Below are 24,617 nucleotides of genomic sequence, written 5' to 3'. Positions count from 1 at the left end.
TAACTCTGACCAACAGTCTGTCCCACACCCTAAACAATCGAGACCAAATAAGAGAGGGAATATCCAAGTATTACCAAGTAAAAGAGAATAAGGGCCATAATTAGCAAACAATCCCAATTTGAGAAAAGACAGCCAGAGAAGAAAATGGCATGCACGTTTTTGTATGGAAATTTCTCTTCTTTGCTTCCTTCTTTTCGTTCGTTACACACGGTTTTGTTAAATTAAAAAATTCTCTCTCTTTCTCTCACTCACAGCAAGACAGCCCAAACGTGTTAGGCTGCAGCTCAGAATTAGAGAAGGTATCGCTTCACCCCTCAATATAGTTTTTTCCAAATCCTTATCTTAATTTTTTGATAAAGATTCAATCTTTTTTGGTTTATTAGTTTTTATTACCAAACCAAACCATTTAAAAAAAAAAAAAAAAAAAACCATAAACCAACCTCCTTTTCCCTTCTTCTTCTTCTTCTTCTTTATCTCTCTCTTTCTCCACCCCCAAATCATTTTTCCTCCGCCCAATTTCCCCTATTTTCTGAAGAAACGTTTCGTCGCTTTGTTTCTCTCCGATCCCAATACTGAGCTTGGCCAAAGCTTCAATCTTTATCGGTTTCGGGGCTTGATTCGATGATGGTCAATGCGGGTCAATGATCTTCTGATTAGGGTTCCAGTTCGCCGTCTGCGATCGCCGATTTGGGGTTCGTGGCATTGTTGAATATCTAGTCAGAGGAGGCGGGTCATTGATTTGGAGGATTGTGGGGTTATTATTGAGGAAAAAGTCGGATTCTTTTTCCAATTGGGGGATTGATTTAATGCGTTGATTGTGACCTTTTGGGGTGATTAGGCCAAGTTGTTGGGAGTAAACGTAAGATTTTTGGAGATTTGGGGGTTATTTGTTTGGTGGGTGTGAGGGTTATGCACACAATAAAGGCTTGCATTGGGCAGAAATCTTGGCCATTTTGAGCTTCTGGGTTGAGCTGTGTGTTGGAAGATTGTTGAATCATGGAGCATGTGATTGCTGGAAAGTTTAAGCTGGGGAGGAAGATTGGGAGTGGCTCTTTCGGAGAGCTCTATCTAGGTATGATAATCAGCCCTTCATTATTTTTTTTTTATCCTTTTTGATTACTAATGCATTGTGTTATTGTATGTTTTTTCTTTTTCTTTTAATGAAAATTCACGTGCTGTGGTTGCAGGTGTCAATGTACAAACCGGAGAGGAGGTTGCTGTGAAACTGGTATGTGATTGGTCCTGAAAATGCTTGAATCAGTTTTGATGTGTGGTCTGTGGTCAAATGTTGTTAAGCGTTCTCTAGTTTTGTACCTAAACTGTAATTGGGTAGCTTCTCCTTTTGGTGGCCGTTTGTTTGGTAATTATTGTTGGTTATAAGATTTTCGTGATTGGGTAGTTTTGGCTCTTGAAACCATGTTTGAGAATATTATTGCGTGTCTGATGTTTTTGTATTCTATTCCAAGAGCTTCAGCTCAGGAGGTGTGGCAATCATAGGGATGATGAAGGTGTAGGTCTAGGTTCTAATCTTGATGTAATCAAAAAACAGTTTAGGTACCATAAAAAGAGATGTAGAAGTAAATTCCTATGGTGATGAAGTCATTTTTGGACAAGATGTGTCAGAAGACACTGCTATCACAAGCGTAAATCAAAGGGAAAAATGAACACTAAGGCCCTTCTAAAATCCTTGTTAAAAGAGTAGGTTGAAGTCACAATTGATACTTCTTGATTTAACAATTGATACTTTATCTTTTCCTTTTTGAGTTTGATTGTGGATGGCATTCTGATCTCATAAAAACTTCTGGCCTGGTGCAACTTTTTTATTCCCTAGTTATAACAATTACATGCAACTCTTTAGCTTACAACCTGTATGAGTTATTGGCTAAATTGATTTCTAATATTCCAGGAACCTGTGAAGACCAAGCATCCCCAGCTTCACTATGAGTCCAAATTGTACATGCTTCTTCAGGGAGGAAGTAAGTCTCTTTATCCTTATCTGCATGCGAGTGTATGTGTCTCACCTTCTACCGCAATGAAAATGATTTTTCTTTTCTTTTAATGAAGCGGGAATCCCCCACCTGAAGTGGTTTGGAGTTGAGGGTGACTACAATGTCATGGTTATTGATCTTCTGGGACCAAGTTTGGAAGATTTGTTCAACTATTGTAATAGGAAGTTTACATTGAAAACAGTTTTGATGCTTGCAGATCAATTAGTAAGTACTTTTGGCTATCCTTTACCATATGTTGAAAATGGCCCGGATTATAATTGTTTTTCCTTCTTCCACATTTCATCTTTTCAGATTAACAGAGTCGAGTACATGCACTCAAGAGGTTTCCTTCATCGTGATATAAAACCTGACAACTTCTTAATGGGCCTAGGGCGTAAAGCCAATCAGGTATATTATTATTGTTTTGTTGTAGTTAGTGTTGGGAAAACATAGCATTTGTAGACATATGTTATTAGGGTTGTTGAAAATTCATCTCTCTATGTGAGATCTCAAAAAATATTAGGGTTGTTGGTTTAGATATTACTTAATAAACCTACTGCTTTCTCTTTTTGTTACTGTAATGTAGCTTTCAATTACTTGTCACAGGTATATGCTATTGATTATGGCCTTGCAAAGAAGTATAGGGATCTCCAGACTCACAAACACATACCATACAGGTGAGTTGTTATGTTATGTATTATATATCTTTTGTGTTGTGGGCTAAATTTCTTCCATGCATGAGATGTGTTATATAGTATGGACTTAAATCTTCTCTCTTCCTATTTCCTGCATCCCAGTTTTTTTTTTCTCTAGTTTTTGTGCTTTCAAATTCTGCTGGTAACAAGGTTGTTGTCAAAGCTCATCCTTTTCCCTTTTTTTATTCTTTTCATTTATTAGGGAGAACAAGAACCTCACAGGCACTGCCCGCTATGCAAGTGTTAACACTCATCTTGGAATTGGTGAGAAATATTATCTTTCATGATATGTTACTATCTAATTCTAGGTGCGCTTGCATACCTGACATATCTGACTTTCAATGTTCATTGCGTTTAATTGCACTTACAGAACAAAGCAGAAGGGATGATCTGGAATCACTTGGTTATGTGCTTATGTATTTCCTAAGAGGAAGGTAAAACATATTTTTCTTGCACTTGTGTTCATGTTTTTAGCTGTATTTTATGCCTGATATTAGGCATTTGATGCAGCCTTATCTCTTATGTCTAATTATCTTTTTTTTTTTTCCTCAATCAGCCTTCCCTGGCAAGGATTGAAGGCTGGCACAAAAAAGCAAAAATACGACAAAATCAGTGAAAAGAAAATGTCAACTCCTATAGAGGTATCAACTTCTCTCATGCATTCTTATTACGCTCACAACTTATGCTGCTGATATTGGCTTTCTTTTGGTGCTCTGAATTCTTTTTCTTGTTGCTACATGGATAACATAGCCACAGATATGTTTAACAGGTGCTTTGCAGATCACATCCATCTGAGTTTGTATCCTACTTTCACTACTGCCGATCATTGCGGTTTGAAGACAAGCCGGATTATTCATACCTGAAGAGGCTTTTTCGAGACTTATTTATTCGAGAAGGTAAGCCCAACTCTGGCCATTTTTCATATAATTGTTGTCTTGTATTCAATTTTAATAGGTTCTGGCACTTACTTTTTACTTATTGGGGACTTGGGATATTGACATTGTGATTACATATAGGTTATCAATTTGACTATGTATTTGACTGGACCGTACTGAAGTACCCCCAGATTGGTGGAAGCTCCAGAGGATGGGTAAGTCTTTGGAAAATCTTAGGTTCAAATTCTTAGTTTGCAAGATCATAATTTATTTTGTTCTTTTCTGTTTCAGCATTCCAGTGGAAAAGCAGGTGCAAATGCGGGACCATCTGGGGAAAGACCTGAAAGAGTCTCAGGTACTGTTTTCTCTTGAAAAGACTTTTGAACTAAGGTGCCAGTGATTATTTGCCCTTGATAATTCAATCAAGTTTTGGATTTAGTGTATGCTTTTGACATCAAGGTCCTGTTAGATTCTTAAATCATAGACTTAAAGCTTGATGGTTCTTAGCGTTGAGTTCTCGGCTAGGCGATTCCTTAATCCTTTATGTTTACGATCTATTTAGGATCAGATACCAGATTTTTGTTTCTTTAGTATGACATCCCTTCATAAGCTCTTTATTGAACTTTCCACTACCATTTTACAGTCGACATTTTTCTCTTTGGTTACACAATGCTTAATTCCTGCTATGCAATTTTTTATTCAGTTGGAAAAGAGATTCGAGAAAGATTCTCAGGTGCAGTTGAAGCATTTTCGAGGAGAAATACCACAGCTTCTAGTCCACGTCAAGATCACTACAAGCACAGGTCTTTTGAGGATGCAACTCCACCATCCCGAGACACGGTAAAGTTTAAATGATTGCAGTGTGTCTAGTATTTTGTTAAGTAGCCACTTGTTTCTTTGGACCTGGACAGCTCTGTGTACTTCATGAACTTATTCTCTCTAAGATGCTTAGTAAAAGTCAGCTTCAGGCAGGCCTACCCATCTGAAATTTTATCATTATTCAATCTGAAGTCAACCAAGTGATTGCCCCCTGGGTTAATTTCCATATATAACTTAAAGTAGTTTTTGTTTGTTTTGGTAATTACAATGCCAGTACAGTTCTTTTGGTTCATTGTCATTGGGTGTAATTATTGCTTTTTCCTTTTGGTGCGGTATTACTTCTTTCTCTTCTTTGTTTTATCTTCTTCTCTATTTTTCCTGCAAACTCTTTGTTTTAAAATTTGCCTTGCCAGAGATCAACTTTGATAGGGCCTCAACTCAACACTCAAAATTGGAAATCAAGGGAAAATTAAAAAAATATTCAAAGAATAGAAGATTTGCAAACTAAGGATTTTAATGCTCTATATTGATTCATAGTTAAGTACTACTATTATGATTTCGGATCCTTGTTACTGTAAGTCCCTCTAAATATGTGTCTTCTTTTATCGTCTCCTCACTGGCATTATATGCTTTTCACCTTTAATATTCCATCTTATTTACCACCAGTCAAGTTTAAGTTGTGCATTGGTTTCGTATTAACTCTTATGGAGTACTCTCGCTGCATTTTCAGCCCCATGATTCTGAAAGGGGACGCAATTCCTCCCGATATATTAGCAGTTCAAGGAAGGCTGTGGCCAGCAGTAAGCCAAGTTCCTCAGGTGAGCCCAGTGAAGGTCGCACAAGCCGACTACTCTCAAACAGTAGCCGCCCGTCTACTGGGCACCACCGAGTTCATTCTGGGCATGAATCCAAGCGGCCTGTTGCTACAAGAGGGACCCGCGATGATCCTCTCCGTAGCTTCGAGCTCCTCTCAATCAGGAAGTAATGGAGTTCAATATCTGCCTGGTCATGTAATGGATAATCACTCGTCTATTTGATGAGCACCTGAGAAAGAAAACACAAAACTCGCCTTTGTACATGGGATATTCCCGATGCTCCATCATTACTGATCTTCTTGCATGTCTTATCAGCAATTCCAGACTTCTCCCACTTCTTGTCAAGAGTTTAAGGGCCGCTGTAACTGTGTATTAGAAGAAACATACATTCTTTCTCTCCTTAGCTGTAATAATTACTATGTCCTCACTATACACCTACTTTAAGTTTGAAACCGTTTCTTTGTTATTTGTATGCACCTCTCTATTTAAGAGTTTAATCAAGAGTGCTATAGCTTGAGCTTGGTCCGCCGGAAATTTCTATTTTCACCCCCTTGCAGTTGGCTATATTTGGTAATTTAATCCACAACCTCTCTGAAGTTTGGATTGGTAAATTTTTTATCAATAGCATGTTTCCATTCACATGAGCTTTAGGCCGACTAGCTCGACCATCTGTACTTGGAGATTAATAGGGACTGGTCTGAAGAATGCTAGAACACAAGATTTGGCTCAGTAGTAGTTGGCTAGTTGAATACAATTGATGAAATAGTGGATCTAGTTTTCAACTCTCATTTGTCGACTGAAGTGAAGCCTTCACTTATGATTGAACAATCTTGTTCAACACGGGCACTTGTTATGGCCTCGAAACCTTCAATCAAAGGAAAAACAGTACCTCCCACAACCTTTTACAACTTTCTTTGATTGGATGTTGAACTGAAATTAACCTACTTAGCTAAGCTGCTTTGCGGAGAAGAAAGAAAAAAAAAACCAGAGTTGCTTTCTTTGTAGCCACTTGGGAATTGGCATCGGCAACTATGATCAGAAGGATAGAAGGAAGAAGCAATTCATATGCATATTGAATTAGCTCACATATGTCCCCTCCTAAGTTAAGGAGGGTATATAAAAGCTTAGCTTCTCCGTATGTATAGGCGCTAAGGAGAACATGGGTAACAAAATATTTACAATGAGCAATATTGCAAAAATCCGATATCAAATTCTGGGGAGAACAATAAAATAAAAAATCTTCTGCCCTTGAATCTTAACTCAAGGATTTCTGAGAGCTGCCAATCTTTCCTCCAGCTCGTCAGTGCCAGAACTGTAAGAAGTTGAAACTCCATAGTTAAAAAATAATTAAAAAAAAGGGCAGGGAAACAACAAAAACTATTAGAAGTTCAAAAAGAGAAATTGCAATGAAGAAAGATATTGCAAATAGGATGCATTGATTCGTGTGAGGTGCTGCTAACTGCTAAGTGGCCCATACAGTCACCACTGTAAACTGGCTATTATGTGGTAGGTAATCACGATTTTCAATTTTACTATGAAATCTTCTGGCAGTTTAGTCCCATATGGTGAAGGTGACATCTACTAGGAATCTATGTACAAAGGATTGGAGGCCATACCTGCTAACACCCTGAGAGTTCTTTGCTGCAATTCTTCCTTTTGGAGCTGCTGACAACTGTCAATACATTGACACACAACACATCAGCTTAAAAACAAGGAATCCAGTTCATCCAAACAAATTAAGAAAGAAATGACTGTCGGTACCAACCTGTGAGGCAACATCGACACCAATTTCATCTAGCACCTGTTAAAAAGAAATTCAATCAAAGTTAATCTCGCCAATTCCTCGTTTCAAAGAACAATAGTCAACAACATCTATGAAGAATCAAAATCCTAAACTGCATGTCAATCAATGCTATACAAGAAAGATCTGCAGCATCTAACATTCTAACTTAACCCCTTCTCAATCTTGAAAGGTCCATCACCAGAAAACAACACAATTGCAGATAAGAACCAAACTTCAACTAATAACTTGTTCAGAAAGGTTTTATGGATCATTGGAAATTTAAAGAATTAATCTAATCACAGAGGAGTATCAGGCCTCGCTCAAACATAACGTCTTTTCTTTGTTTTTTGGGTTATCTAAGTAAAAAGGTATTTATCTTAATATGAATGTAAGAAAAGATGCAAATAGTGGGGACGTACCTGGTTTGTCAGCTCCTCAGTTTCCTCTTCTGCCTCATCACTATCTATGGCATCATCTATAGCGTCTGACATCATTTCAGTCTGCATGAACGAGCTTTAAACTGTTATCATTCGCATAAAAACCAAAAGTAGATTAAAATTATTTTGTGCCAAAATCTTACAGTCATATCCATCTGTGCAGACTGCTTCTGAAAGTCACGTATCACTTGTGCTTGCTTTGCAGGATCCATTTGCTGCAACAAGATATAGGCTTGTTACTCAATGAAATTAAATTTCCTCACTAGGACTATGGGAAGCAATATAGAAAAGAATATTCTCTTGGATTTTATTTACAAGGGAAAATTAATTGTTTAACAAAAAGAAAAAAGAAAAAAAAGATAACTGATGGCTTGGCTCAACATGAGTGATGAATGATGACGGGGCTTCTTTTAGACTAATGCTTCTAACTGGAGCCAGTTTTAACATCTTGCAACATATTGTTATGTAAAAGTTATAACAGCAAACTATACCAGTCTAACCTTATTCATAGCTGCCATTGCCTTACTAGCACCTTTCATGCCAACAGCAACTGATGACTGGGCGTGCATTGCCTGCAGGAGGATATAAATTTTACTAAGAGCACAACAACAGACCAGGATAACAAGTTGAATCAGGATAAATCTCATATACAGATACAGAGTTGACAGTCGACCTGTGTATGAGTTGCTATTCCTCTCATTTGAGCCCTACTTCCTTGTAAGTTAGCTATCTGTTGCCTAAGCCTGATTAGCTGCCTGGCCAGTATTTTAGTTGCTGCCTGCAGAATTCAACGAAAAGGGCTTAACCATATACAAATCAACTACGTATGACAAAATGCAATTTGCGGTCATTGAGTATCCCTGGACTGATGATAATAGTCAAACACAACACAGAACATACCTCATTTCCTGTTTTAGCAGTTCTCTTTATCTCAGCAACGAGCTTTTTTTCCTGACAGAACAGTAAAATATATTCAATCTAAAGGCAATTAAACTAAAAAACTGTTAACTAAGTAAGAGTGTCAACTGCAAGTTCTTGACATACTTCTAATTGCAATGCTCCAATTTCCTTCTCTATCCCTGTAGCAAAATGGGGAAAGGAAAAGTAAATAAGAGGATCAAAATGATGCCACATTTAACCACAAAACATTGAACTAAAAGCAGAATCAGGGAAACGCATCATAACAAGCTGATGCTATTCAATCCAGAATATCCACACACACACACACAAACTGGTGTAAACCACTAGTCAGCCGGACAAATTAATATGCTTTAAGTAACAGACCTAACCGCAAATCTAATCCATTCTATTCTAGCAAAATCATGGAAATGCATCATAACAAGCCGACAACATTCAATCCAGACTAGCCATATGCATCTCTACGCACACCGGTCTAGCCAGAAAAAGCAAACTACTTCAAGAAATAAGAGTACTTTCATAGCTCAACCCACCTACCTCACATAATCTAATCCAGTCTATTCAAGCATTGCAATCCCAAAACCAAACCCCAATTCCGCAATCACTCCAAAACCAACATAAATAAGTTCCCTTTAAAATCCACTAATATAATTAACAACCACAAGAAAGACATTACAATTTCCATGCTCTGAATTTAACCTTAAGGATCATGATCAACGATCACCGAAATCAACAAACTTTATTACCTCTAGTAGCATTAGTCATTTCTCTCTTGCTTTCCCGAAGCGCCTCTGCATCAAAAATCGAGAATCACACGCACAATTCAGATCCAATTAGCAAACAAAAAGCTTGAAATTCAGCTCAAATTCGAGAGAATTAGATTGGGGCAAGAACTAGGGCACTGACCTTTGGCGTTTGGCTTCTTGGAGAAGATGTTCATGGCGATCGTACCAGTTGGGATTGGACGCGGACTCAGAGAGACTTGTTCAATAAAGCTTCAAACTTTGAAGAAGAGGTTCAATCAAGGTTTTGAGATTTTCTGTGTTTTTTCCTATTCCTATTTATTGTAATGGGTATAGGGACTTTTAGGTAAATATCATAATTGGTCCTCTGTGATTTCTCAAATTTCAATCGTGGCCCCTGATGAGAGAAGTTTCTTTCTTTTAATCATTGGGAAACATTCTCAATCAATAATAAATGCTTTTTTGGATTTTTTCCCAACCCTTATTTGCCTTATCCTTTCTTTGCACTTGCATTAGAAATTTCTAGTAAACGGCTAGTAGAATCATGACATGATGATACCAGAGTAAGAATGATAGTTATTCCATCGTTAACGACTCCATCCCATTTGCTGAATTTTATAGTCTATGACCCATGAAAAACCGTCGGTGTGTGAATCTAAATAGATAAGTCAATTCTCCTCATCATATTTATCACTCGTCTTATATTTGAAATAAGTTGACATTCTTATTTAATTCATGCTACAAGTCTTGGTCTCTCTTTGATTCATTATGAAAGACACAATCCACCGAAATCATTGCACTAACTAGTTTCTCCTCACTCATTCGTTCGTGTATGTACAAAATACTAATAGTTCTTTTTTGCTATTCAAATTACATACAAAATATTCTATCTCATACATAGAGTACTGTTTTCTTAATTCAACATATATGCAAAGTCCAACCATCTGAAATTGTTTGATCGGTAAACATCATTTTTTGAATAAGTCTCATATTATATCTAGGTTAAATTGTGCATCGCAGATGTTCGTTCTTAAATTGTTTATGACGAGCACGTAGGGTCACGACACAAAGCGCACCGACTGCCAAGGAGGGTGACCGGGCGAATCTGAAGACAAGTAAGGATAGAAGAGTCTTCAATTTTCATCGCACCAAACGCCAAACGAAATGAACAGTGAAATTGACTGCACGTTTTATATTATAGTAGAATTTTCAACTTACCTATTGAAAAAACAAGAAAAAAAAGATACCATTGCTACTCTCCATTCACGTGACAGAGTAGACTTGACAGTGTGAATGTTTCACAGGCGGTTTTTAGATTTGATGACCCCAAAATTTAGTCGTCTCTCCTCCACTCTTGGCCACCAAGTCTCCGTCTCCGGGCGGCAGTTTCCGTTACTCAATCCTACGTGGCTCTTTCTCTCTCCTCCCTCCTTTTCTCTCTCTTCTATTTAACAAATCCCCACACCACTTCTTCTCACCACCACCACCATCGTCATCATCATCCAATCTTTCTCTCTCTGCCCCAAAAACACCCTTCTCACTCTTCTCTCTCGATTCTCGGCGCGTGGCTTCCACCCGCTCAAAACCGCAGGCCTAAGAGAGCGGTATCGGAAAGTTAGAGACTTTTCTTTCTTCTTCTTCTTCTTCTTCGTCGGTGTTTGTTTGGAGCCTAGGGTTTTCAGACGAGGAGGCGTTGAAAGCAAAGCTCAGTGGTTGCTAGGAGTCGAGGGATTAGCGATTGTGATGATTTTAGGGATTGGCGGATTGAAGTTGCGACGATGGATATAGACGCAGTAGTAGGCGGCGATTTTGCTTCACTGGATCCTGAGCTTTTACAGCTCCCGGAATTGTCACCCTATTCTCTCAAAGCCAGTCCCCAAATCGCCGACGATTTGTTTTCTCAGTGGCTTTCGCTTCCTCAGACTGGCAGACTGGTAAAACTTCTAGTTACTCTTTTCTTTCTGTGTAACTTTTTGTTACCATGCCATGGTCAATCAAGCTTAGCTTAGCTTTGTATTTATTGTTGTGGAAAAAGTACATGGCTTTTATTGTTGGTTCATTACTTCAATTACCGTAGAGCTGTCATTTCATTTTGCTAGTAGTAGTTTTCGACTTTAAAAGGGTTTGTACTATGCTGGATGTGATTGCTGGAAGCAAGTGTATTGGAATAAGTGTGTTTTAGCTGATGGTTGATTCACTGTTTGATTTGACAGGTGAAATCTCTGATAGATGATGCATCGTCTGGCATTTCTATCGGTGCCCAAGGGAACTCTCTTAGTGCAAATGCCGCTGGGATCAACTCACTGCCTTCCATGTTTCAGGCTGGTAGTACACCCCCACTTTCACCGCGAAGTTCCTCTGGCTCTCCACGCTCTTCAAAGCCGAAAACCAGCCCCTCTTCGCTGGGCTCTCCGCTAAAATTGGTTAGTGAACCAGTGAGAGAAGCCATTCCCCAGGTTGAACTCAATACTCCTGCAAAATATGAGATTTACTTGTGTAGCTTGAAAAATGGGGTATTGTTATGTTGTCACTTGTCAAGGTCCTTTGATAAATTCTCAAATTGTTGTATGTATGCTTGCAGTTCTATTTTCAAAATGGTCGCCCACCACCTAACGGACTTAAGGAACAATGTCTTTCCAGAATTGATGACCTTTTTAGCAGTCATATGGATGGATTGCAAGTGCAGGGTAAGATGTGTCTCTGATTTGCAGATAAAAGAAACAAAACCTCTCTTTCTATTCTTTGCCAATACACTTTCCAGATATTAAGGAATATAAGTTCATTTTTAGCAAGGGGTTTATTTATTTTTTTTTTTTTGGCTTGTGCAGAGTTTAAGAAGGTTACAAAGGAAGTGTGCAAGCTACCGACATTTTTATCTTCTGCTCTCTTTAGAAAGATAGATACTGGCTGCAGTGGGATAGTGACCAGGTATGCAGTTGATGTCTAGTTATTGTGGTATCTGAACTCGTAAATCAAGAAAAAATAAATATCTATGAAATGATTGTTCTCATGTGTTTCATATGTGACCATTACGTACTGCAATCTCTCTCTCTTAATAATTGAACAAGGAAAATTATGTAAAGTGAAGTAATAGAGCCTCCTAAGAGACGAGCATAGAGAAACATTAGGCTCTGATATTTGCAGCTTACTTCCATTGTAAATATTTGGCGAATGAAAAGATGTTTACTCCGACCCAGCTGCATGTGTGCAATATTTATATCATTTGCAGTCCTTCTGCCTCTTGTTGTATTCCTTTTGTTCAATAACAGATGTAGCTTTGCTACTTACAGAGTCAGGACTCTCATAACACTCCTATGTGTTTACAGTTAATCTATGTGTTTTTATTCATGTCATCATACAACTTTGAACTAGTGACATGGTGCTGATTCACATTTTTTCTTTTTTAGGGAAGCATTCATCAGATATTGGGTTGATGGCAATATGATGACAATGGATACGGCAACTCAAGTATTTAAAATTTTAAAGCAGTCTGATTGCAATTACCTTACTCAGGTTTGATTTGAACTACTTTATTTGTTCTGCCTCGGCTTGCGACTTAATTGATTCCCTTTGTGCTCTGAAGATAATCATATATCACTTATGTGTACATGGTTTTATCTTTCTTCGTCTGCATGCCAATTTGCAATTGTTGATTTGCATTATGCAATGCAGGTAGACTTCAAACCTGTACTTCTAGAGCTTGTGGCAACCCATCCAGGACTGGAATTTCTACATGGAACTCCTGAATTTCAAGAAAGATATGGTATGCGTTTTTATACTGCCAAGTAAAAAAAACAATGTTTATTGTTTTCTAATGTTTTTTTCTTATGGAAGTTTATAATGCCATAGCCTAGCTATTTAGGCTAGTTAAAATGGTTTCATATCTAGGGCAGAATGCGAGTAATCGATTTTACCATAATCTTTATAGCTGGGTACAATCTGGAGTTTGGATGATACACAGTTTTGATCGAATTCATTGTAGAAATGGCTGAACTTTATTCTTTGGTCATAATGGAAAGAAGTTATGCTGAGTTTTTGAATGAATTAACAAACAATATTGTTACATGTTTAAATATTAGGTTTGCTACATAATGAACCAGTGAGGGAAGATAATGCTACTATAGAAAATAATATATTGTTACACAATGCTCACTGTTTAATGATATTGAATATGATGTTTTCTTTTTCTTTCCTAACGCTAAACACCTTTTATTTGCCATACTTAAATTTGCTCACATAAACTTATTTTCAATGGACCAGCTGAAACTGTCATTTACAGAATATTTTACTACATCAGTAGATCGGGAACTGGCCGTCTTACCCTCAGGGAGCTGAAACGAGGAAATCTTATTGCTGCTATGCAACATGCAGATGAGGAAGAGGATATTAATAAAGTTCTGAGGTTTGCTTATGATTTTCAATGGCTTTTTGAGTACAATTAGAGTTGTTGCCTTATGCTTTCGTTGTATAAGCAGTCCAACCTTTACATATTTGTTTGTGTGTCTCTAGTGATTATACTGAAAACTCTGACTTTTAATTAAGGGTTCTAATAGTTCGACTATTAATTTACATGAAACAATATATTGAAATCATGGCATATTCACTTTGCTTAGAATGCTAATGAGGACACGGAAGAAATCTGATTTTTCTTCTTTAAAGTATTTTGTTGAAGTCTGAAGTTCTGTTATTTATATTCTTTATGCCAAATTTCAGGTACTTCTCTTATGAACATTTTTATGTAATATACTGCAAGTTTTGGGAGCTGGATACAGACCATGACTTCTTCATTGACAAAGAGAACCTCATTAGATATGGTAACCATGCCCTTACCTACAGGATCGTTGATAGAATATTTTCACAGGTTGGTTTTTGTTTCATTAAAGGTTCTTCTAACTTCTGAAACAAATGAAGTTGACAAATTATTACCTAAATAGGGTTCCCACATTGATTGTATCTGTTCGATTCCTTTTCAGGTTCCGAGGAAGTTTACTAGCAAGATCGAAGGGAAGATGGGTTATGAAGATTTTGTGTACTTCATGCTGTCAGAGGAGGATAAGTCATGTGAACCTAGCCTTGAATATTGGTATATATCTCTTTGTTTCTTTGTTCTTTCTACACTTTGACACTTGGTATTTTCATATGGTGTGGAATTTGTAGTATTTAAGAAGACGGATCAATCTTTATATTTTTAAGCGGTAGTAGTCATGGTTATACATTATCCCCTAGCATAGGGTAAAACCTATAGTAACCCAAAACTTGGAAGTTGGTGTAATATTCTAACTAGAATATCCTTTCATGCAACATAGGTAGTTAAAACTAATCAAAGTCTAAAATAGGTACTAAAAATTGACTTCCTCACTGTCTGACCATCCTTAAAAGTTATCAGATGTGTCTGAATTATAGGTTATGATTCCCTTTATAAGCAACTGTAAGACTCAATATGGGAGGAGCATTCTTTTTCAATCTCACCCAAAGTGCCTGTTGGTATGCCTGTATTTAGAAATGAGATGTTTAGCTGAGATAAATCTCATGGCATCTTCATTAATATCATGTATTGGCTACCCCGATTTGTGATTCATTTATGGGATTTATTTCTATTAGACAGAGACATTCATTAATAATCTATTTAATGCTAGAGATGTTTTTTCATATACTAGTGAGTAGTCACCATAAACGATGTTGTGATGACAAGCCCGATTTTGATGCTATGCTACCAATGTGTAGTTATGTTTTACTGTGGGGGTTGTTTTCTAGTGTTACTTATTCAATGTTATTTTGGTAGGTTCAAATGTATAGATTTGGATGGAAATGGAGTCCTTACACGGAATGAGTTGCAGTTCTTTTATGAGGAGCAGTTGCATCGTATGGAATGCATGGCCCAAGAACCTGTTCTATTCGAAGATATTTTATGCCAAATAGTCGACATGATTGGACCTGAGGTAAAATATCATTGTCTTTGATATTCTTATTGTTATTGTTGTCTTACTGATGAGATCGTACTCATGTACTCTTTTGAAATGACGAATTTTGACATCCTATTTGCAGAAGGAAGATTATTTCACACTAAAGGACTTGAAAGGTTGCAAACTTTCTGGAAATTTCTTTAACATCCTTTTCAACCTCAATAAGTTCATAGCGTTTGAAAGTCGTGATCCATTTCTTATTCGTCAGGTATTTTCCTATAAGCTGGTATTTAAGGTGTTGTGCATATTTTCAAATTGAAAAATGCATAATAACGGATGCGGGATATTTGGTGTAAGCAGGAACGCGAGGATCCAAGTTTGACAGAGTGGGATCGCTTTGCACACAGAGAGTATATAAGGCTTTCAATGGAAGAAGATGGTGAGAATGCCTCTAATGGAAGTGTAGAAGTTTGGGATGAATCATTGGAGGCTCCTTTTTAAGTAAAATGAGGTGAGTTTTACATTGAGCTCCACTGGAAAAGTGAAAAGTTTTGGGGATACAGGTGTAAATTTCACTTCTATAATGATGTAATGAAATATGTTTTATTTCTAAAGCAGAACAAGGTTTTTAGCATTTCAATTGGAGTCCTTGCTCTAATATAAAGTGGAAAATCCAATACATGATGGGCCTCATTAGGAGAGGCTTAACTGACCCTTTATATTGGTACTTCTAGTTTTTATTTCTAAGGAAAAAAGAAAAATGAAAAACATGTTGTAAAGAGCTAAAGGAGAGGGAAGGTTAGACCCCAGCTTTGGATGTGGTGATAATGCTCACTGCCATCGGAGCTGCAGTATAATTTCATTTATTTTCTTTAAGATCAGAGTGGAATGTGTACTGGTAGCAACGCTTGCTAAACCAAAACATGAAGTGACTGGTGTCTGTACAATCAACATTCTTTTTTTTTTTTTTTCTTTTTTTTTCAAAAGGCTGCAATGATTACTTATTAAAGTTACAGAGATTTAGATTTTTTACAGCAGCAAAATCAAGTGTGCCTAAACTACATTATTTCATCTTTTTCTGTTTCTGCAGCTGCCTATGAAATAGCTTGAGATGTTTTGTTGAGGTTTTCCCCATTCAATGAAGAAACATCTGCTAAATCAAGGAGCTTCATGGTTCATCAGTGAGTATAGTCCTCTTTTAACATTGAATCTGAAGCTTGGTCATGCAGCCTTCATCAAATGATACATTTCAAGCTTTATCATCTACCTTGGCACTCAAAGTTTACGCGATAGGTGCCTTTGATCAAATTCAAGGTCCACCCTGAAAGCTATGTGAATCTCTCCTTTGCAATGGAAGATATAACGCTCCACAGTCCCACATCTCGCTTCACAGTCCACGTTGTTATCATGGGAGTTTGATAAGCTGCTTACTTCTTTTCTTGTGCTCCTCTGTGGTTAAGGTGACCACTGGCAAGTTATGTCTTGTTAAGTTGTGAACTTCAAATGGCTTGTAATATTGCAGGGTTGTCTTCCCTATCATTGTATCTTGTTTATAGGTTCGTTTATTGGATTTGTGATTAAAAGGTATACGTGTGTGGATGTCTATGTATTGTTTCACACTACCTAAATGGCATCCTCCCTCACTGCTCCATTCAATTGAACAAGATTGGACAAGGCCTCCTCAACTCTATTTATTCAAAACATTGTGCACTGTTTGAATCTGTAGACATGGTAGTTTAACTAAATCTATTACCCTGACTCCCTGAGCACAAGGCCTCCTCAACTCTATTTATTCAAAACATTGTGCACTGTTTGAATCTGTAGACATAGTAGTTTAACTAAATCTATTACCCTGACTCCCTGAGCATTGACCAAGCTAACCAAATAAACCATATTTTAATACGCTCAATGTTCTATTATAGATCATTTAGTCGCCCATTGTTATGGCAATACACATTTTAGATTGAAAATGTAACTAAAGTAAAACATTCCAAAATAGATCATAAAATGTAACAATAATATTATAAAAATAACTATCAACTCCTCAAAGAAGTTCCTGGCTTCCATTTCAATTCAAACAAATTCATAAAATTGTGATAACCTGCCAATCATTTCAAATAACGTGCCTCTCACAACTATGACCTAACCAAAATACCAAGATGCTGCTACCACTATGAATCAAAACAGCAGCAACCTAATATCTTGCAACAAGATTGCAAAACTTAAAACAGTTTCAGACTGCACTTGATTTCTTCAGCTTTGTTAGCTCCTGCCTGACGATTCCAGCTTTCTGCACAAACACAAATATAAAGCACATTAGCACTCGATTACATCAACGAAAAGTAGAAACATGGATGCATACAAGATACAACTGATCAGATTATCAAAACTTTTATTCATCTCTACAAGCATCGGTCATGAAGCTCTTTATTTTTGCATAAAGAATAACGAAATGCAAATCTAGTGTAAACCATGCTCAACTAACAGAGGTCAGCTGTCTTGTTTACTTGCAGTTGAAATTGAAGAAACAAATCTCCTGTTAAACAAATTGGAAGGCCGATCCCTACCTAGACTAGTGTCTAACACTAATGAATCATGATATAGCATAGCTCTGCCACCCAAAATAGTGTAGGAAATATAAGTACAAAAATCTAACAGCATACCTTGATCTTGGCTAACATGAGCTTGAACCTATCGAAATCATTAAGTGACGCTCTTCTCTTCTGCACTATCAGCTTCCTTCCCCATGAACTCTGTTCCCATTTGTTCTTAACATCTGCCACCATCAAACAAAAAAACCAAATCAGGTAACCATCAAATAAAGTTATACAACAAAAGACAACTCAAATCAATAGCTTTACACTCACCACCAGCCTCCATGGCAGCAATCAGAGTCTTCTTCTTCGGAACCCTGGGGATCTCAATCTTGATATCAGTAAGCGATAGCCTCTTGAAGTTCATCTGAGTCCTCACCATATCAGGTGCATCAACCAGAGCCTGCCCCAATAGTTAAAAAAAAACAAAACTCAGCACCAAAATTTCAAACCATGATATCACACAAAATGCAAAAACCCAGTATCACACAACATATTTAATCCACAATTACATATATACATGTATTAACTTAATAAACAACAATTTCGCTTCCACCAACTACTTATTGCAAATTAGTCCACTTTTGCATCCCACAAATTCCATCAAATCATGAAACCCTAAAAATCTAATCTTTCAACCCACTTCAATTGTAAAGCATAAAACTTTGACAGCTAAATCGACTGGGAAGAGAGGCATTTACGTAAATAAACACAAAACCGTACCCGATTCTGGTCGATGACATCGACAATCACGACGAGCCTACCGTAGTCCGGCCCGTAGTTGACCAGAGCCACCCGTCCAATCTCCACGTACCTCTTGAACGGCATTTTTCCGGGATCTGAGAGCAGTCGGTCGTCGAAGACAAATGACTAGTGCGTGTGAGGCAGAAGAGCTAGGGTTTCAGAAAGTGAGGAAGATATAAGGGTTTTGTTAAACCTGAGGTCGGATCACCTGTAGTCGAGACTACCGTAAAGCTTCTATATTATTTTTGCTTCTATGCCCTGGAATATTATAGTTTTCACAATAAAAGGATTTTACTTTTACTTATTTCAATAAATGCCCCAATTGTTTTCGTTTTTACTGTCGTACAAACCGTTAAAACAAGAAGGCAGGACCACTCGGTCTGCGATTTTTATGAAGAAAGCTGAAATGGGTTATAGCAATTACAATTCTTAGTTTGGATTTGCGGTAAATGAAGGTACATGTTTTTAATGTTTTGGATTGGATATGTTGTGTTAGAAACAATAGGGTGGGAGATTGGGATGATAGAAGAATCTGGACTTGTTTGTTTTCTGGGAGTTGTGTGATTGGATGAATAGTTATAATGCTTGTGCAATCTCGGGAATGTGAAATTTTTTAATATTGTTTGATTCATGTAAGATTGATGTTGGTAATGAAATGTGAAGATTTGGATTTGGATACAGAGAGAAAGATTGAGATTTTGGGTGTGTGATGGGTTCCTTTTATGTCATTATTATTAAAGTAGATGTTGGATTCGTTTCTGGTTTGTTTTTGGTTAAGGGTTCTGACTCTTTATTTTGTTGTGTGTCCCCAGCCAATGAAGGACCGAAAGTGGGTGAATTGATTGTTCGGGGCTTCGGTTGTGAGGGAAAATGGAGTTTTTTATGAAGAAAGCTTCCACAGCTGAGTTGGATGCTTTCTATCCAGTTAGAGAGGAATGCCGAGTTGAAGTCCCCAAGACCCGATTTAGGCTGAGGGTGAGTGTAGCTCGCTTCTCACTTCATTTTTGTTACTTTATAGTTTTGTTTTTTTTTTTTATAATTCATCACCACTTTATGGAAGACTCGGCCTTACACAATAGTCTAGTGTTGGTTGCTTATCCTTTTTCTGGAAGTACTTTGCATGTTGAAAGTAAGAGACGTTTTGTCCATTGAATAATTTTCAGTTATCCAGCACCGATGTTTTTCTGCAGCATTATTATTAGATATTGAATTCATGATACAAGCACATGATCTATGTTTATTATCAACTTTCACAGGCTGGGAAAACTCTTAGTGCAAGAAGATGGCATGCTGCCTTCTCTGAAGATGGTCATTTGGATATAGCGTCAGTGCTTAGACGAATCCAACGAGGGGTAAGCTCTTCTTTTTGTAACTTCTTTTCTTGGGATTTTGGGAGGTGCTGGTTGGCATTTCTCTATGTGTGCTATTGTGTGTAAAAGTATGTCATTCCCCTCCGCCCGAAGACAAAAGAACACACTGCACTTTTTCTTACAAATGCATCGCCTTCTCCTTGGTGGTGTTGAGTACACCATAGTTTACTAAAGTTAGAACCATATGTGTACGATTTTAGACTTACATCTTTCACTTCATTTATTATGCTAGGGCATCCATCCTGCAATTAAAGGTGTAGTCTGGGAATTCTTGTTAGGTTGTTTTGATCCAAATAGCACCTTTGATGAACGGAATGATCTCAGGCAGCAGCGAAGGTAATACATTTTGTTTAGTTGTGATTTAATCTGTAGAATATGGCTTTAAATTTAAGCACCATGGAGAAGCAACAGATTATCCATGAAAGTCTTCTCTTACTTCCTCCTTCTAATGCCATCTTTTGTGAACCTAATTATAATTTTATGCTGCTGGAAACATGAAAAGAACCTGGCTCTTCAAGTTTTGAATTGCTCTGGAATAACATAATTTGGGGTCGTAGATAAATATGGAAAGGGGTTTTGAATTCTTGTTCTCTTTAAGTGTTGTACCCGTAGTCTGTGCTGTAGTTGTGTCCGGAAGTAGGGGTGCGTCATGCATGTGAATCGTGGGGCAGTGAGGCTCTGGAGAGCAAGTGCTTTATTTTATGTGGTATGACTGGGAAGGATAGATCCTTTCTAGTTAAGATGGTGCCTCTAGATTGTGCCTCATGGCTTTTACGATTATCCAGATATGTCTTGTGACTCTTGCCTTCATCTATCTCGAATCAGAAGCTAATTTTTCTGGGATTATTGGGGCATTTTAGGTTCCTGTGTACTTGGGTTCATGTTTTTTTCTTTCTTCAACTATATTTTATATAACAGAAATCTTCATGCCATCAAGGTGCATAAGATTAATTTTAAGATTTTTAACTATGTGACAACTGTGTTTGCTTAACTTATACATCTTATATCTTTTCTGTCTTGTTCCAGCCTAACCGTATTTTCTGAACCATCTAATATCTGAGATGACATATTAACGCGTCACCATTTGTGCTATGTCTTTTCTTTTCAAATTCTAGTGGCATTTCTATCATTTTGTCATGGTGTCCTTCATGCATTCCTTTATCTTTTAATTGAGTGTAGTGACTTCATGTAAAACATTTGACTATTATAGGGAGATGTATGTCAGATTGAAAGCTGAATGCAATAAGATGGTTCCAGTTATTGGTAGTGGAAAATTTATTACAACACCGCTGGTCACGGATGATGGCGATCCGATAGATGGAGCACCAAATGGAGCAAGGCATGATGTTTCAGACAAGAAAGTGATTCAGTGGAAGCTTTTCTTGCATCAAATTGGTATATTTCTGTTCCCCATGTGTTACAAAACATATATTTTTTGGTTGAGTTGTGAAACTATGACACAAGCATACCCTCTGCGGTTAATATAATTGCAATGGGTAGGCTTGTGGAAAAGGGAAGAAAGCCAAGGTTCTCTGGGGATGCATTGTCCTCGCTGTCTTTTGGGTGCTCTGGTTGGAAAGAAACAGAAGAATTTTTAAAGACTACTCAGGACTGGTTTTTTTATGTAAACGATCAACAAATGCCCTTTATCTCATAAAAGCAAGAAAAACAAAAGACAAACAGTACCAACACTTTTCTTTCTTTCTTTTCTGTAGGAACATGATCACACTTTTTTATTCATTACATGAATATCCAACGCAATTATTAAAATTGTTGTAACTTTTCTCTTAATAATCGTCGTAGTATGTATTTTGAACTATGTCTATTGAATATTTTATGGTAACTGTAACTGTAACTTGTATTCAATATTAGCAGTGGTTAACTCAGCTGGATTTGGCTTGTAGGTTTGGACGTTGTTCGCACTGATCGGACACTTGTATTTTATGAGAGTGAAACTAATCAGGCAAAACTTTGGGAAATTCTTTCAGTTTATGCTTGGATGGACAATGACATTGGTTATGTTCAAGGTGAATTGCTGTGAATTTGGTTAATGTTCTGAAAAAGTTAAACAGTAGCAAGTGACATTTATAATGGGCATTTTTTGAGCAGGAATGAATGATATATGCTCGCCAATTGTCATTCTTATTGAAAATCACGCAGATGCATTTTGGTGTTTCGAACGTGCAATGCGAAAGCTGGTATATATATTATATCTTAGCTTTGTGATACTATTGTTGGATACTTGGATTACTACTTTAATGGAGCTGTGTTGACTACCTGCTTTTTGTATTCTTGTGTATGAACCTTTTATGAGCCACATGTAGGGCTAGCCATTCCTAATTGTTAGTTTATAATGATTGGTCTATACTGGAATAGTTATTTCCTACTAGTACCATTATGAGCAATTGTGGCTGTCTTAATCCTTGGGTAACATGTCAATACATGTTTTCCAATGTGCAATGAAATCCTTATTTCACAAAGATGCAAAGTGACTGCTCAAACTAGCCATGTAAACTAGAATGAACTCCTAACCACCAAAATCAAGAAGTGGATTAGTATTAGAAGGATTTAGGACTATAGAAAGGCCTGTAAGGAAAGACACAGTTACAAAGTCTTGCAAGGATTTAATAGAAAAAATTGCTGGAGATTGAAATGCAGAAATATTCATAAATTCAACCTTGCACCGTGGGAATTTTATCTCGGTGGGGGTTTTCCTCTGGATCATACTTCAGATAGTGATAGTACACAATTTGGGCAGTTTAGAGAATGTATGCAGATGTTAAGGGGAATGATCAGCAGTGTAGGAAGTATCTTTGAGAAGAATTCCTTAGTGATTTTAATAGTGCAGGTGGTCTAGTGCTGGCTAGATGCAAGAATGTGGCGAAGATGAATCTGTCATGCTTTGTATTAGTAAGACAATGACTCACATTGGGGAACTAGATGAGGCGGAAAAGAAGCAAGGGTCTATGGTTATAGACACTTGTAAGCCTACAGTCTAGTTATTTCTTTCAACATGTGGGATGAACTAAGACTGTAGATACTGAAAAAGGAGTTGATCAGAGTACGGTCTCCAGAATAGTTGGGTTGGAGTCCTACATTTATCGAGTAAAAACTCAATTGGTTTTGTCAGTTTGGTGTTTTCAGTTGCATTCTGATAGAGAAGCTGTCAAGTCATTCTTCCTTTGGTGTTTTGAGTTCGTCTGGCTCATTTTTTTCATTGCTTTTGCAAAACTTCTTAAAATAATTTGTGTTACATGATTGGTGCTTGTGATAGCTTTTGTTAGGGTATAATTCAGATTCCTGCTTTTGTTTCAAAAACAGAGAGAAAATTTTAGGTGCACTTCTACTTCGATGGGGGTGCAATCTCAGCTGGCTACGCTCTCCCAAGTAATCAGAACTATTGATCCTAAACTTCATCAACACCTCGGTAGGATTCCTCTATGCATTCCAATAATGCAGCTCGTTATTACCCAGCTAACTCCATTTCCTAATTGACAGAGGAGCTGGATGGTGGGGAGTATTTATTTGCATTCCGCATGCTGATGGTACTGTTCCGAAGAGAGTTTTCCTTTGTGGATTCACTGTATCTTTGGGAGGTGAGGAGGAAACTGGACTTATATTTCCATCCAGGTTCTTTTTGTTATTAATAGCTACTTAATATATTGAACTTTCATTCTTTGCTTTTCTTTCATAAGCTTGATTTAAGACAGTAATATAGATTGGTTTCAGCTGATGTGGGCCATGGAATACAACCCAAACATATTCTCATCTTACGAAACATCAAGCGCTGGTACTACACCACCTAATGCAAGTGACAAAGAACTAAAGGCATTTGGCAAGTTTGAGAGAAATAATGTCAAAACTGGATACGCAGAACAACATGGTGCACTTTCTGTATTTCTTGTTGCCAGTGTTCTTGAGACCAAAAACAAGCTACTTTTAAAAAATGCCAAGGGTCTGGACGATGTTGTCAATGTTGGTCTCTCTCTCTCTCTCTCTCTCTGCATGTTATTTATATATATGTCTCCATTTATCTCATAGTTCAACCTTGTCTCCAGATCTTAGGCGACATAACAGGGAATCTGGATGCTAGAAAGGCATGTAATGAGGCATTGAAGATTCACAAAAAGTACCTGAAGGTATCTATGCGCTTTGTCCTGTATTGCATTATGTCATACTTGTTTCCCAGCATATTCATTATGCATTCTGTAAAAGTATAATCTGCAGCATGGTTAGCATTTCTCTTATATGTTTTGAGCAATCTGTTATGGACATGGTTAGAAACTTGATGATTTATTGGTTAGTTGCACTTGCAGAATGTGAAGTCGTAAACTTTATCCTTGGACAGCAGCTCTGTTTACCCAAATTTTGCAGCCAGGGCCAGGTGATGAAGACTTCGGCAACATCCTGCTACATACTGTGTACTGCCATATTTTCTTTGTAGTTAACTCTTGACTATTCTCTACCTCTCCTAAAAAAAGAAAGAACAAAAGAACAGTAAAACAGTGTAATTTTTGGGCTACGGCCCCCATATACTTGACGAAAACCACAGATGAAGCGTGCGCCATTTTCTATGAAGTGATCAAAACGAGCATACATAAAAACAAGCTTTTAGGCTTAATGTTCCCCACTCCCGCTTGTATTCGATAGTTTCATTAATCAAAGCTTGAGGGCAGCTGCACCAGTCATTTTTTCAAAAAGAAAAAAGCTTTTATGTCCCCAATTACTTGAAGCCATCAAATTTATTCAAATTAAGCTAGCATAACTTGCGAAACAAAATCCTTTCATTATTTCAGACATCAAGTTGGATGGGAGCAGCCTTGGGAGAGAACAGTAATCCTGCTGGTTGTGTCTCATCATCTGCTGGGCAGCATTTTCCACAGACTGGCCTTGACCGAACCACAGTGCACAGGCAACATTTGGTTTGGCATGG

At 37.4% G+C, this 24,617-nt stretch overlaps 5 protein-coding genes across 12 annotated transcripts; 3 read left to right on the top strand and 2 right to left on the bottom strand.

The window, feature by feature from the left end:
* Positions 1-272: 272 nt before the first annotated feature.
* Positions 273-5,726, top strand: LOC112171979 (casein kinase 1-like protein 7). Its single transcript, XM_024309120.2, has 14 exons — positions 273-1,072; positions 1,188-1,228; positions 1,907-1,976; positions 2,065-2,213; positions 2,301-2,396; positions 2,595-2,665; positions 2,886-2,947; positions 3,054-3,117; positions 3,240-3,324; positions 3,453-3,579; positions 3,700-3,773; positions 3,850-3,913; positions 4,262-4,398; positions 5,108-5,726. Exons 1-14 carry the CDS (start codon positions 997-999, stop codon positions 5,360-5,362), a joined length of 1,371 nt encoding a protein of 456 aa, XP_024164888.1. The 5' UTR covers positions 273-996; the 3' UTR covers positions 5,363-5,726.
* A 510-nt stretch (positions 5,727-6,236) lies between these two features.
* Positions 6,237-9,398, bottom strand: LOC112169122 (vacuolar protein sorting-associated protein 2 homolog 3). Its single transcript, XM_024306095.2, has 11 exons — positions 9,237-9,398; positions 9,077-9,121; positions 8,457-8,491; positions 8,313-8,363; positions 8,086-8,190; positions 7,913-7,984; positions 7,556-7,627; positions 7,395-7,475; positions 6,958-6,993; positions 6,809-6,864; positions 6,237-6,504 (listed from the first exon to the last, which is right to left on the bottom strand). The coding sequence occupies exons 1-11, from the start codon at positions 9,268-9,270 to the stop codon at positions 6,453-6,455; spliced, it is 639 nt and encodes a 212-aa protein (XP_024161863.1). The 5' UTR covers positions 9,271-9,398; the 3' UTR covers positions 6,237-6,452.
* A 978-nt stretch (positions 9,399-10,376) lies between these two features.
* Positions 10,377-16,654, top strand: LOC112172421 (probable serine/threonine protein phosphatase 2A regulatory subunit B''epsilon). Of its 2 annotated transcripts, none has more exons than XM_024309754.2 (13): positions 10,377-11,007; positions 11,287-11,496; positions 11,655-11,760; positions 11,902-12,001; positions 12,481-12,586; positions 12,746-12,836; positions 13,334-13,475; positions 13,787-13,934; positions 14,047-14,156; positions 14,856-15,012; positions 15,119-15,244; positions 15,337-15,487; positions 16,067-16,654. In XM_024309754.2, the coding sequence occupies exons 1-12, from the start codon at positions 10,852-10,854 to the stop codon at positions 15,475-15,477; spliced, it is 1,593 nt and encodes a 530-aa protein (XP_024165522.1). In that variant the 5' UTR covers positions 10,377-10,851; the 3' UTR covers positions 15,478-15,487; positions 16,067-16,654. The 2 variants fall into 2 exon arrangements, with proteins under 2 accessions (XP_024165522.1, XP_024165521.1); XM_024309753.2 differs by having other exon boundaries at positions 10,379-11,007; positions 11,287-11,529.
* A 318-nt stretch (positions 16,655-16,972) lies between these two features.
* On the bottom strand, positions 16,973-18,478 carry LOC112172424 (60S ribosomal protein L14-2). Its single transcript, XM_024309765.2, has 4 exons — positions 18,294-18,478; positions 17,844-17,973; positions 17,640-17,752; positions 16,973-17,266 (listed from the first exon to the last, which is right to left on the bottom strand). Exons 1-4 carry the CDS (start codon positions 18,396-18,398, stop codon positions 17,210-17,212), a joined length of 405 nt encoding a protein of 134 aa, XP_024165533.1. The 5' UTR covers positions 18,399-18,478; the 3' UTR covers positions 16,973-17,209.
* A 134-nt stretch (positions 18,479-18,612) lies between these two features.
* LOC112172422 (TBC1 domain family member 15) lies at positions 18,613-24,251 on the top strand. 7 transcript variants are annotated; one of them, XM_024309759.2, is made up of 12 exons: positions 18,613-18,769; positions 19,127-19,289; positions 19,571-19,666; positions 19,917-20,020; positions 20,895-21,079; positions 21,589-21,711; positions 21,794-21,882; positions 23,006-23,111; positions 23,183-23,314; positions 23,403-23,663; positions 23,743-23,823; positions 24,001-24,251. In XM_024309759.2, exons 2-11 carry the CDS (start codon positions 19,185-19,187, stop codon positions 23,775-23,777), a joined length of 1,236 nt encoding a protein of 411 aa, XP_024165527.1. In that variant the 5' UTR covers positions 18,613-18,769; positions 19,127-19,184; the 3' UTR covers positions 23,778-23,823; positions 24,001-24,251. The 7 variants fall into 7 exon arrangements, with proteins under 7 accessions (XP_024165527.1, XP_024165528.1, XP_024165526.1 ...); XM_024309760.2 differs by having other exon boundaries at positions 23,989-24,251; XM_024309758.2 differs by having other exon boundaries at positions 18,614-18,769; positions 23,183-23,280; positions 23,414-23,659; positions 23,989-24,251.
* Positions 24,252-24,617: the final 366 nt, after the last annotated feature.

This window comes from Rosa chinensis, chromosome 6, assembly GCF_002994745.2.
Source record: "Rosa chinensis cultivar Old Blush chromosome 6, RchiOBHm-V2, whole genome shotgun sequence".
Taxonomy (NCBI): domain Eukaryota; kingdom Viridiplantae; phylum Streptophyta; class Magnoliopsida; order Rosales; family Rosaceae; genus Rosa; species Rosa chinensis.
This window is presented reverse-complemented; position numbering and strand designations above follow the sequence as displayed.